General features: G+C 45.2%; 2 protein-coding genes across 2 annotated transcripts; one reads left to right on the forward strand and one right to left on the reverse strand.

Moving 5' to 3' along the window:
* Positions 1 to 4,982: 4,982 nt before the first annotated feature.
* On the reverse strand, positions 4,983 to 9,855 carry LOC124665218 (BTB/POZ and MATH domain-containing protein 2-like). The gene is made up of 3 exons (XM_047202634.1): positions 9,786 to 9,855; positions 6,321 to 6,370; positions 4,983 to 6,236 (listed from the first exon to the last, which is right to left on the reverse strand). Exon 3 carries the CDS (start codon positions 6,226 to 6,228, stop codon positions 5,107 to 5,109), a length of 1,122 nt encoding a protein of 373 aa, XP_047058590.1. The 5' UTR covers positions 6,229 to 6,236; positions 6,321 to 6,370; positions 9,786 to 9,855; the 3' UTR covers positions 4,983 to 5,106.
* Positions 9,856 to 10,106: 251 nt separating this feature from the next.
* Positions 10,107 to 13,841, forward strand: LOC124666648 (nucleolar GTP-binding protein 1-like). The gene is made up of 3 exons (XM_047203983.1): positions 10,107 to 10,140; positions 11,430 to 13,507; positions 13,600 to 13,841. The coding sequence occupies exon 2, from the start codon at positions 11,460 to 11,462 to the stop codon at positions 13,464 to 13,466; it is 2,007 nt and encodes a 668-aa protein (XP_047059939.1). The 5' UTR covers positions 10,107 to 10,140; positions 11,430 to 11,459; the 3' UTR covers positions 13,467 to 13,507; positions 13,600 to 13,841.

Genomic DNA, 13,841 nt, shown 5'->3' on the forward strand with positions numbered 1-13,841 from the left:
CATTGGAGGATGCATCTTCTTCATCATCAACGTCATCATCTCCGGAGGTATACTCTTCTTGAGTTGATAGCACGATAGATGTGTCCAAGGAGGACCTTGCCATGAAGCAATGTGCATTCTTGATAGGAGGGTTCTCATTGGGAGATTCAAAGAGAGATGAAGAGGGTATGTTGGTGGTGACGATGGCGGCCAATTCCTTTGAGCTTTCTTCATCTTCATCACCACTAGAACTTTCAACTTCATCGGATGAATATTCTTCCCTTGTTACTAGCACAACTCTTGAGGGCCTCTTGCCCTTCTTGGTCTTGTTGTTGTAGAACTTCTTGTTGGGGGCTTTTGAATACTTGCCCTTGGTGTCCTTGCTCTTGTCCTTGGGAATGAGCCTTCCATTATGAAGCTCTCTATTTTCATAGGGGCATTCGGCAATGAAGTGGCGCTTGTCATCACAATTGTAGCAAGATCTTGTCTTTGGACCAAAGCTAGTGAAACCACTTTTGTTGTTCCTCTTGATGTTGTCTTCCTTGGCCTTGGAGGGATCAACCCAAAAGGATTTTGCATGGAAGGCCATGTGATCATGGTAGTGGCATTGCAAATCTTCCGGATAGGACATACTCCAAGATGCCCTATAAGATTCTTGAGGAATCACTTCTTCACCGGAGTTGACCACCAAGGCAAGATTGGAACCTTTTGCCATTCCAAGAGCACGATTGCGAGAATCATGAGAGGTTTCTTCAAGCACCTTGAGAGCTTGCATCTCGTGCACGACTTGTTGAGAGGTGAGAGAGGAATAGCATTCCCTTCCCACAAGAGTCTTGACATCAATGGGAGCAAATGGCATCATGCATTCAATGTACTTCTCCTTGATCCAAGAGTCATTGATGTGGGTGGCACCAATAAGCCGGAAGGCATCGGCAACCGTGACAAGTCTTCCATACATGAGTTCATGATCTTCATCCAGTAGCCTCAAGAATCCTTCGGCTTTATTCTTAAGAGCATTATACTTGTTCCTCCTTGTGCTCTCACTTCCAATGCAACTAGCGGCCAAGCCGTCCCAAGCTTCCTTGGCGGTGGTGTAGTTCCTGACACGATGCAATTCCGGAGTCCCCACACTAGTTTGAATCATGTGAAGGGCGGTGTTGTTGAGTTGACTATCAACGCCTTCTCTTCTAGTCAACTTGTCGGGGTTGTATGGCTTGAAGCCCTCCAAGATGATTCTCCATAGTTCATTGGAGGCACTACAAACATGAGAGCGGAACTCAAATTGCCAAGTATCGAAATTATCAACGGAAAACTTAGGTGGGTCACCCCGAATGTTTAAATGTGGAAGGGGAACCGGTATATCGGGAGATAGGAAAGGTGGGGCTACTCGATTGTAGCTTTCACCTCCACTAGTTCCCCGAGGAGATGCACTTGTAGATTTGATAGTGTTTAAGTTGTCACCTTCCACGGGTTTGGTAGATGAGGGTAAGTCCGAAGCCTCTCCATCATCTAACGCACCCGTGTCTTTTACCTCTACACTAGGAGCCTTGGGAAGGGCCGGAGCCAAAAGCTCGGCAATCATCTTTTTCATGCTTTCCATTTGGGCTTCCATGGAGGACTTCAAAGAATTGAAGTCTTCCACGGAGACCAACTTGGCGGCCACTTCCGAGGGCACCTCGTCCGGCATACTCTTAGGCGGTTAAGCCCGAAATAAGAGCCGAGGCTCTGATACCAATTGAAAGGATCGTATGCCGCACCTAGAGGGGGGGTGAATAGGTGCTAACCAATTTTTAGTTCTTTTTCAATTTAGGCTTGACACAAAGGTAAATTCTCTAGATATGCAACTAAGTGAATTTACCTATATGACAAGGATATCAACTAAGCAAGGTACAGCTACGCAGTAGTAGATAGAGTGGGATAGAGGTAACCGAGAGTGAAGCACGCGATGACACGGAGATGATTCCCGTAGTTCCCTTCCTTTGCAAGAAGGTACGTCTACGTTTGGAGGAGTGTGGTTGCTACGCAAGCCAAACCAACAGCCACGAAGGCTTCACTCGGATCTCCCGTGAGCAACGCCACAAAGGCCTAGCCCACTTCCACTAAGGGATTTCCTCGAGGCGGAAATCGGGCCTTTACAAAGTTCTTGGGGCACACATCCACAACCAAATTGGAGGCTCCCAAATCTGTAACAATACAACAATCAACAACAACACATCAACAACAAATCAACTAGGGAACCAAATAGGAACACTAGCATGAGATCCCTCAAACAAGAGAGGGGGAAATGAAGAACGCTTCGGTGAGGATGTAGATCGGTGTCTTCTCCTTCGAATCTCCAAAGATCAAGAGCTTTGGTTGGGGGAGGAAGGAGATCTTGCAAATCTTGACTTTCTTGAGGTGGCTCTAATGGAGGTGGCTTGGCAGATTTCTTGTGTAATGATTGAGCAAGCAACCAAGGTAGAAGAAGGGGGTATTTATACCCCTCCCGAAATTGAGCCGTTGTCGCTTCCGGGGGCCGGATAATCCGGTCTAAGTAGGGGCCGGATAATCCGCCCCCCGGATAATCCGGCCTTCGGAACAAAAGCGTGACATTGTCCGGCCAAATATCCGGCCCATGTACCGATTCACATTTCTTCCGAGTCCTTAGCCAAAAACGGGGGCCGGATATTTCCAAATATCCGGCCCGGATAATCCGGCCCTGGTACAATACCGGGACATTATCCGGGCAAATGTCCGGCCCCCATACCGCGCTGTTTTCCCTCGAAGACTTAGCCAAATCGTGGGGCCGGATATTTCAAGAATATCCGGCCCGGATTATCCGGCCTGGCCATATTTTTCCCGTTAACTTTTGACAGACCGACCAAATCCAACACGAGCAAATATGAAACTATGTAATCCCTGTACCACTTAATCAAACATTAGTGTATCACATATATTGACATCAAACACACAAAACATAATGCAAGAGATGTTCTTTCAACGACTCAGCTTAATCTTTCGCACAACAATCACAACATGCTAAACCCAAACACAAAAAAACCTTCCCCTCTATGCATGCACAATACAATCTGGCAGAGTCACCAATCCAAAGCCCGGTCTATGAAAGATCTACCGCGATTGGAGATTAGAGTAACATATCTAAGCAATTCGAGACCGTGAACAACAAGAACTGGACAAGAACAACAAGCAATGGCGAGGAACACGTTGCCAACATCAATCCGGACCCTATCCTAATGGAAACCCGAGCAGATCTAATGTGCATGTCGTCGCAAATGCAGAGAATGGCATTTTCTGACAGAACGAGTACGAAGGTGAGAAGGAGAGGTCGTTACCGCCATTGTTCCGACCGAGGACGAGCTCGAGGTCGCGGGCGAACTCGAGATGCCGATGAAGACTGCGGAGCAGGTTGCGGCCGATGTCGTGGTGCGGCGATCCAACGGATTGGTCGGCGGGAGGGGAACTGCCGGGTGATATGACAGTTTGGGGGAGGTGAGAGTGCGGTCACGAGTGAGAGGAAGGAGAGGGGAGTGGTGAGGCTAATTATGACGCGTGTTCCCGAAGAGACGTGGCGTTTCCGCCTCCCTTTCCCACGCGTGCAGCCTTCTGGCCAACGGGCCTGGCCCCGGAGAAACTGTCATTCCAAACGTTCCTCCAGGGCCTGTCCCGGAGGTGCTTTAAAACCCGGTTCATGCAAGAACACGGTGACCTGCAGGCAACCAAACGGGCCGAAATTTGCTAGACGGATGCGAGCCAAGGTGCATCTAGGCTACCAAACGCGCCATTCATCTCCGCCCTATACTTTTCCCTGGATTTGCGTCCATCGTGTGCAGTGGCGGAGGCGGCAGCCAGAGAATGGGTGTACATGATCTCTAAGATATCACGTTTTTACATGGTTTTTTAGATTTATTTAATGTGCATTGCTCTAGCCATAGCTACTCAACCCTTTTTTTATCAAAAATAATGGGTACATCTGTATACCCATGTGCTCAAGTAGCTCCACCTATGACCGTGCTAATATTCCAAAAGACATATTTTGTAAGAACATATATATCAAATTAATTCATGGCTACATTTACCTATGCTGTAATGGACTTATCATCATATATAACGTGCACTGTATTAACACTTCAGCAAGGTAGACACCAACTACTTGCATACTGATGCTAACACGAGCATAGCTTGGAAAGAACCAGGCAGCAGACACCAACTAAATTGACCAAAAGGTTTGGCAGCAGAGAGAATGCGTTAATGCCTGCAATATATATTTTTAAAGAGAAAGAAAAATATTATGACAACAATTTTTTTACGATTTATAGGTCATTACTCATGAGTGAAGAAAGAAATGTGTTAAGACACATGGAAATACAAGATCGCCCAACAGTACTCAGCTTCTCACGCATGTTGTTTTAATGACAAACATGACACTTTCTCTTGAGAACACAATTCAGTTATCTACAATGATGAACTGGACCAACCTAACGCATATCATACTAATAAATACAACATGATGCATTGCACTGACCATATTTGCACGAGTAACATGACCAATTTCACATCAGATCATCATCATATTTTCCCTTCTAAGATATAAGCACATTTGACAACAAACATAGAAAACAAACCACGGCAGAAACCATCTGCCAACATATATAAATGGTGCTTACCTGAGCTTGGATTCATCCTGCATAAATGAGTGTAGAGCTTCAACAGCCAATGAGAAAGGACAGAGCAGCAGGAACAATTGCCTACATAAATCAAGCACCCGAGGAGACAAAACAAGCACGATCAAGTATTCCAAATTCTTCCCCCAAAGATAACATTGGCATAGTACTTGATAACCACTAGAAAAGGTTTTTTTACATGACAGCGAAGGCACAAAGCAACAAAAGAAAGACTAGCAAGAGACTTCGCACAGATCACCTAAAACTGAGACCATCCAATTCAATATTTGCCATTTGCCATATGTTCGACCTTTCTAGTTCAACAAAGATCCAACATATAGGCAAATGACATGGTGAAACGAAAATGTTACTTCAGGTCTTGCATGCATTACAGACACGCAAACTACCATCTACATAGACGATCCAATCACATATAATAGTGTTACTTCCAGCCACATTACATCCTCTACCGCTTCCTCTTATTGTCCTTCTGATTGGATGCAAGCTTGGCAATGAGCTCATTCAAAACAGAGGGATAGGTTGTAGTTATATGCTCCCAGCCATCAGTCGCCATTACTTTTTCCAAACACGGCGGAGACTGGACTTGGATAAACTTCAAGCATGTCTCCCTCAATTTGCGGCAGTGGTGTTGCTCAGCTAGAGCAAGAGTGGACGCCACCGAACTCACACCTATATGCTCAGACAAGTGCTCTTCACATAAGAATTTGAGCCTTGGGAGATCATACCTGTCTGCTGCTACAAACAAGTCGTGCAGCCACATTACACGCTCTACGTCTTCCTCTTCTTTGCCGTCTTCCTCCAGGTCAAGGCATGAGCCTGTGTAGATGAAGCTAAGCAAATCCTTGAACACTTTTGCTTCCATGTCTTTAATCTGTATGACACTTGACGTAGTGCCTTCCTTCATGGGGCCAAACAGTTGTGCCATGAAGACTGTAGACCGGGCTGCAAGCACACACCGATGTGCAGGGAATGTCTCGCCACTAACTTCGAATGTCACATCAGCACCCACCTTATTTTGAAGGAGATAGTCAAGATGCTGACCTATGTCAGACATGGTGGCACCGACATCCTGGGTGTTAGGGTCCTTGCAAACCATGATGTCGCACCGGATGGTGAAACAATTATCCTTCAAATGAGTTGATCGTTCAAGGGCATCTCTTTTCATGAAGTTCTCAGATCCCCAACCATAAAATTTTGTGGAGAAACTGCGTGGCTCAGATGCACGAATGCACATCGGTTTTTGATACTCAACCTGGTCGACAAAGCTAAACCCCACGTGCACCTTCACAGCCTCTTCAGGATCGACATCGCAAAGGCAAATATAGCAAGAAAAATAGTCAGTAGAACTCTGCTCGTAACCGTTAGGACAGTAATGGATGCACCATTGATGGCCTCCTATCATGAAAGGCCCAGACGTGATCGCCTCGCCATTGTGTATCTCTTGTAGGGTTCGCAAGTAGTCTTTGACCACAAGCAGGTGGTACCCACTGTTCGTGCCAGTATCGACGGCCGACGTGGTGCAGTGCTTTCCATCGGTGATGACAGAAACACCGGTGAACAACGACATAGCGAGATCTGCAAGTTGATCCGAAACATAGGCACCATTAACATTCCAAGATTCGATTCAAAGATGAGATGGATGATCCGAGGGGGCAAAACCTGATCACCTCCCGCTGAGAGATGACACTCCACTCGCTGGTGCGTGCGGCCTGCACATTTTACCAAGAGTTAGGATTCGGTTGTCTATAAAAATTCATGCCATCTTTTGCTTGCATTAATTGCTCACGTAACAAGATTCTATCAACATTAGTCTATACTATTATATTGGAGTTGGTCGTTTGTCACTCAACGCGTTTGATTGTCGTCATTTGAATCATCTTGCCCGTCCAATCTAAGTCGATCTAATTTCACGGTCTGATTAACATCATTCGTCCGATCGCTTTTCAAGGCAAGTCACGATCCTCCACTTATTGCCTCTAATCATGGTATTGAATCGCAATCAATAGAAATTAAACAGGAGATATTTTCTTGCCGTGTATGTCACTCCGGTATACAAAATTTATGTGCTGCATAATATCTTTCCCCGTATACTCAACTGAGATCTGGTTTCCTTACACATACCATCCTCCTATTCTTCCAATGAATGTGTGTTGTGACACAGACCGGAGCGAGGGTTAGCACCGATAATGCTACACCTACGGAAATAATTTACGGAAAGAGCTCTACCTTCTCTCCCAGACAGCGGGCTCCTCGTACTCGTGCACGGCGCTGCTAAACCTGGCGACCGCGGAGCCCATGGTGTGGCCGTTGCAGCTGAAGTTCACCGGTGAGCTGGAGACGGAAGCCATGGTGTTCCTGGAGGCGGCGCTCATGGAGGCAAACATGGGGCGCGAGAAGATCCTCAAGGGGTATCGCCGCTGTCATCGTCCAGGCGTGCACCCATCCTCTTCTTCCGATTACGACGCCATCGACAACATGGAAAAGGACAGCCTGGAGGTGTGCAGCATCGAGGTGCAAGACTTCGGGTACCAGATGTGCGCCGCCTGCATGCTGGCGCTCTGCTGCCACAGCAAGCCCATTCGGTTGGATGCTCATTTAAATTTAATATTATTTCCTACGATCTCCTCATCTGATATATTTTCTTTACTATTCTGCAGTCTGTAGCTATTGAAGATGGGCACTGCCACCATCGATGCCTATGCCGACCGCCCGGGAGGGGAATCATTGTGTCACGTATCAGGCTGCAGCCGTTAGCTTTGACTGCAGTGGATTCTTTGTCTCTTTTGAGGTCAGTCGGGAGGAGCCCTTTACCTGGAGGTTGTGTCATTCAGTTAAACCTTTCAATTTCCGAACTTCCGATTCAAGATCAAGTATGTGTATTTAAAATGTAGATACAATCTTGAGCTCACATCGTGGACAATGTCATGCATTTTTTATTTTCAGTCCTTTGTGGTTGAACTTCGAGTTCTCTGTCCATTTCTTAATCCATCTCGGCATCTAATTTGTGGACAAAGAAAACGCTCAATCCAAGTGGAAGCTCGAACCTGTGCTGCTACTTCACGTACACAGTTGAGATAGGAGGTACCGCAATGTCTTTCTACTTTTTTGTATCAGCTATATATGAAAGCCATTTGGCATGATGTTTATGTAACGTTTCAGTTGCTTGGCACGGTGCAGCTACTCCATTTTCTCAGAGACTCTTGCACTTTTTTTTATCTTTACATATTCAGGAGGAGAGACGAAAGCAGAACTACATATTTGGGTGGAGTCTGTGTTCAAATCTATATGTTTAATTGTTCGATCCTCTTGCACCCTAGCCTCTACAGATAATCTTCACTGATTTCCATTTTGCAAATTTGTTTCATGGAATATACCATGTAAGTTGTATCATACAGTACTACCATAAACATGTATGCTCACTTTGATTTCTATCTGGTTTGTGATCCAAAACAACGAAGAGAGCAGAATATAATTTATTTTTTGTTCCGGATTTTTTTTCTGCTCTTTCTTTGTTTTCCTCTACATAATGTTTGGACACAGAAGGGATAGCATACATGATGTTTCTATTAGCATTACAAAATTTGATTTTCTACGCTAAACATGTTTATTGTTATTTGCAGATGAACAAGTAATGAATTATCAACAAGGCATCTCATGTATGCTTCGTAAGGTGCACCGTTCGGTCGCCAATTATGTAAAAGAATGTCTCATATGTCCTTAGTCAGGTGTAGCGGGTCAGGCGCCTAGGTCTTTAAAATTTTCATTTAATTTTTATGATCATATTTTTCAATGCTTGTGAATTATAACTTTATTATCAAATTATCATATTTTGCATCTGCCTTATAATCCCTGTAACCAAGGTTTTGTTACTTGCTGGGCGTATAAGGGAATCTCTAGAAAGTTTCACGATTGGGTTAATATGTCTCTCCTTGGTTTCCTATTTCTAACAGTGCCGTATCTTATTTTTTTAATCAACGTATTTGTACAAGTAAATGAGATAGATACTCAAACTCGCACCTGTAAACCTTGCCGTACAAATTAATGTGAGAGAGGAGACAGCAACCCCCCCTCACACACACACACATCGAACCCTCTACCTTGTCGCCCGACCCATGAGGGACGTGTCGGCTGCCCGTTTGGTCAAAGCGAGATGCCGTCCCATTTGGGCGAGACCGGCAGCATTGGCATAAAACTTGAGAGACAAGGTACAGGAGAGGAGACAGAGGGGCGATGCCATGCTAGGCCATTGGAGACGAGGCAACAAGCGGCCTCTAGCTCTTATGATTAATTAATTGTTCGAAGTTTCATTCTTTCTGTAGCAATTCAAGGATTTTTTTTAAAAAAAATCATTTACCATATAGTTTTTTCTAGATCAAAGTTGGTTATGGAGAAAAATGTCCTGACGCCGATGATGGTTGACTTGAAGGGAATCAAGACTTAGCGGGTTTTAGAGAATCCAAGAGAGAATCATCCTTCTATAAATGATCATAATTAAAGGGTGGCATATTCAGTTTGCAAGGTGAACATTCTATATTGCACATTTTTTGTATTCCCACGTGGAATCTTCTTATTAATGACAAATAGTGCTCGTGTAGGGTGGTTACAAGCCAAGGAATAAAATTTTGAAACATTTTCTTAAGTACCAAGCAAATGAAGCCGAAGACATCATATATAGTATTGTACAAGAATATCTAAAGTGTGTCGACGAGAGTTTAAGTAAAGTGGAATCTTGATATTTTTACAATACTATGTGCTATCTTTTTATACACGTGAATATTCACATGTATTATATGAACTGCGGATTTAAAAAACACGATAGCAACGCACGGGCATTCAACTAGTTTCTACAATAGTACACTACAGATCAGGAAAATAGCAGTTGTCTATAAAATTGCCTATTTCTGTATTTCACAGTGGGATATGTAGCGGAAAAAAAAACAGCAAACTGGAGGCCGGCAGCTCACCGGGAGAGAGAACGCCGGTGGAGGGCGTGCCCAGTCTGGAGGTTGGACTCGGGCTGGGGACTGGGGTGTCAGGTGAATGAGCAGTTAGTTTTTTTTAAGAAGCTGGTCGTATCACATAGTCAGCGAGGGACGGGTATGGGAAGGCCCCGAGGAGACGAACCTTCCGGAAGCGGCGGTAGGGAGCCGCCGGTCACCTTCAACGACGGCCAGTTGACGGCGGCGGGAATGGGAGAGGGAGACGGCGAGTGGAGTGGGAGGCGGCTGAGCCGTGGTGGAGTCCCGAAGTAGACCCCAACCACCGCCGCCTCCAGTATGGGCCAGAGATAAGTGGGCTGGAAATGACCGCTATATGGGCCGACTAAAAGCCCATATGGACCCCTCTTTCTCTTACCCGAAGCCCAGCCCATAAAAGGCCTAAACCCTCCTGTTTCTCCTTCCCAACTTTGTCCGCCGCCACCGCGGAGGGGGACGACGCCGCCACCGAGCCTGCTCCTCGAGCCGACGCCGCTCCCGACGTAAGCTGCGCCAGAATTTCCCCTCCGCTCTCTGCTTGCGTTCTAATGTAGTCGTAGGTGGTATTTGAGATTTTGCACATCGGTAGTTGAGGCTTAAGGGTTGCCAAGTTTAAGATGATGCTCCTTATCAACTGGGAATTGGGTAGTGTATGAGCATCTGATCAGTACAGTCCTATGCATAGGTTCATTAGTTCATCTTGGGTAATATAGGCTGATTTAAGGCAGCCTGTCCATTTGCTACAAATAGACGTTCTGTTTTGCTGAAGTTTTCATTCGTTGTATGTACTGCGTGGGCTGGTGGTCACTAATTAGTTCCATCTGCCTTCCTTTTTCTTCTGAAGGACTGTAGGAAAAATCATTGCATGCTTTTCCAGCCAGGTCTACCTTGTGCATAGGATGATCATACAATCTTATGCATAGGTTGATCATTCAATATTATGCATAGGTTGGTCATTCAATCTTGTGCATAGTCTGAGTGCCTCTCGCGGAATAAATTTGGTCTTAAGGCGGTGTGTGAATTTTTTATAATGTGACTACTATTTTGCTGACGCTGTCATTTTGTTGCGTGGGTTGTTCATAAGTTCATCTGCATGTTTATGTTGCTAAGCCTGCAGGGAAATCACAGCATGCTATTTTAATCTTTTTTTTTTTGCTTTTAGAAAGATGGTGTAGCTGGTTACTCGTCTTGTTTGTAGCGTATACTCAGAAGTCAGAACACGCCATTGGATTGTAGCCATGTTTTACTGGCTTACATGAGGTTAAGTTACCCTGGTTTGAATATGTTTGTATGGGCGTTGTAAATTGCAATTGTTCCTCTTCATGTAGGCAATCACTTTTTTTAATCTTCAAAACAGTGATGGTGTAGAACTTTGATAAAAGGCTTCGTGGCCTTGCCTAGAGAGAGGGGTTTGGCCTTTTCCACTGGGTCTTCATAAAGTGCATACATGATAATACTTGCTATCGTTAATATAGTTATTGCGGACTATTGATCTGCTAACGACTTCTGTTAGCTGATGTTGTATTCCTCTTATCCCTTGAAACGGTTCTAGCAGTATATTATGTGGGTTTATTAGCCTTCTTGAGCTGCCGTTGTAATCTATCCACTTGAGGTAGCAGTTATTTTTTCTTAATCTTTCATGACGAAATGTTTTCACTGTGCTCCATGTCTGATTTTGCTTGGTAGCTCTTAACTGCCATATATGCTGCTGAAATCTCGTGGTTTTCTTCAAGTCCAGTGATCTCTTCCTTTTGTCTACTGGTTTGACATGATATTTTATATCTGTATACAGGAATAGGTAGCCAAGGTTAATATCATCAAGATGGTGCAGTATAATTTCAAGAAGATCACTGTTGTCCCTCCTGGTAAGGACTTCATTGACATAATCTTGTCCCGCACTCAGAGGCAAACACCAACTGTTGTCCACAAGGGTTATGCTATCAAACGCATTCGCCAGTTCTATATGCGGAAAGTTCGGTATACCCAGCAGAACTTCTATGAAAAGCTGTCCACCATCATTGACGGGTTTCCCCGACTGGATGACATCCACCCTTTCTATGGCGATCTCCTTCATGTGCTCTATAACAAGGATCACTACAAACTTGCCTTGGGTCAGATCAATACTGCAAAAAATATCATTGCAAAGATCTCCATGGACTATCTGAGGCTACTCAAGTATGGAGATACCCTGTACCGTTGCAAGTGCCTGAAGGTAGCTGCATTAGGTCGCATGTGTACTGTTCTGAACCGTATCACTCCTAGTTTGGCGTACCTGGAGCAGATCAGGCAGCACATGGCCAGACTTCCATCAATAGACCCAAACACCCGTACTATATTGATTTGTGGCTATCCAAATGTTGGGAAGAGCTCTTTCATGAACAAGGTTACAAGGGCAGATGTGGATGTACAGCCTTATGCTTTCACAACAAAATCCCTATTTGTTGGCCATGCAGATTACAAGTATCTGCGTTACCAAGTGATTGACACTCCAGGTATCCTTGATCGGCCTTTTGAGGACAGGAACATCATAGAAATGTGCAGTATCACTGCTCTTGCCCACTTGAGGGCCGCTGTGCTCTTCTTCTTGGATATCTCTGGGTCTTGTGGGTACACTATTGCTCAGCAAGCTGCACTCTTCCACAGTATAAAATCCTTGTTCATGAATAAGCCTCTAGTCATTGTGTGCAACAAGACTGATCTGCAGCCGCTTGATGGGCTCTCTGAAGAGGACATGAAGCTTGTAATGGAGATGAAGGCAGAGGCTATGAAGACTATACCTCAAGGCGGAGATCCTAACGAGGAGGGTGTTCTATTGACCATGAGTGCTTTGACAGATGAGGGTGTGATGGCTGTTAAAAATGCTGCATGTGAGAGGCTTCTTGAGCAGAGGGTGGAGATCAAGATGAAATCAAAGAAGATCAATGAGTGCTTAAATAGGTTCCATGTTGCTTTGCCCAAGGCTCGTGACAACAGGGAGAGGCCTACTTGCATCCCTCAGGCTGTCCTGGAAGCTGAAGCAGTTGCTGCTGCAAAGGAGAAGGAGAAACTTGAGAGAGACCTTGAGAATGAGAATGGAGGTGCCGGTGTCTACTCTGCCAGCATAAAAAAGCATTACATATTGGCCAATGATGAATGGAAGGAAGACATTCTCCCTGAGATATTGGATGGACATAATGTTGCTGCTTTCCTGGATCCAGATATCCTGGAAAGGTGTGAAGAGCTGGAAAGGGAGGAGGGTCTCCGTCTTGAAGAGGAAGCTGCTCAGGATGCTTTCACGATCGATGGCCATGATGAATTAACTGAAGAGCAGCGTGAAATATTGGGCAAGATCAGGAAGAAGAAGGCAATGCTCATCCAAGAGCATAGGATGAAGAAGAGTACTGCAGAGAGCCGTCCTATTGTTCCAAGGAAGCATGACAAAGATCGGAAATTCACAACCAAGAGAATGGGCAGGCAACTTTCATCCATGGGCGTTGATCCTACTGCGGCGGTGAACCGACTTCACAGCCAGTCAAGAGGGCGTAAGCGTGAGAGGTCACTGAGCAGAGCTGATGGTGACGATATGGAGGTAGATGGCCAGCACTCTGACAAGAAACTGAGAACAAGATCTCGGTCTAGGTTCCAATCGCGACCGATGGAGGAGGTCGTACCAGGCGAAGGCCTCAGGGACTCTGCTCAAAAGAAGAAGGCCATCAAGAAATCAAGGGACTCTGTGAAGAAGAGGAATAAGCAGGCTCGCCGTGGAGAGGCGGACCGTGTCATCCCCACCTTGAGACCGAAGCATCTCTTCTCTGGGAAACGGGGAATCGGAAAGACAAGCAGGCGATAAGCCAATCAATGCGGCACGGCTGCTTGCCATCACCTGATCAGGTGTGGGAACTGTGCTTCACATTAAAAAGATATCGCTGTCTGTTATTATTATTGTGGGTCAATGCTTATGTCTGCATTTTCTCCTTCTGCAGGAGCTCCAGTAACCTCCTCCAGGAACCACAACTATTGGGCTTGGAATCGGAGGAGGCTTTGAATACCTAGACGACAGGACGAGATACTACTATCTATATATATATTTCTTTCTGGCTTCCCCTCTCAGTTAGGGGTAGTTTTCGTTTAGAATATATTGTTGCTGAACTGTATGGTATCTCTGGTTTATTCTGCACTGGTGCAGAGTGGCATCAAATTTTCTTTGATGTTTAGTTTATTTCAA

Source organism: Lolium rigidum, chromosome 6, assembly GCF_022539505.1.
Source record: "Lolium rigidum isolate FL_2022 chromosome 6, APGP_CSIRO_Lrig_0.1, whole genome shotgun sequence".
In the NCBI taxonomy this organism is placed as follows: domain Eukaryota; kingdom Viridiplantae; phylum Streptophyta; class Magnoliopsida; order Poales; family Poaceae; genus Lolium; species Lolium rigidum.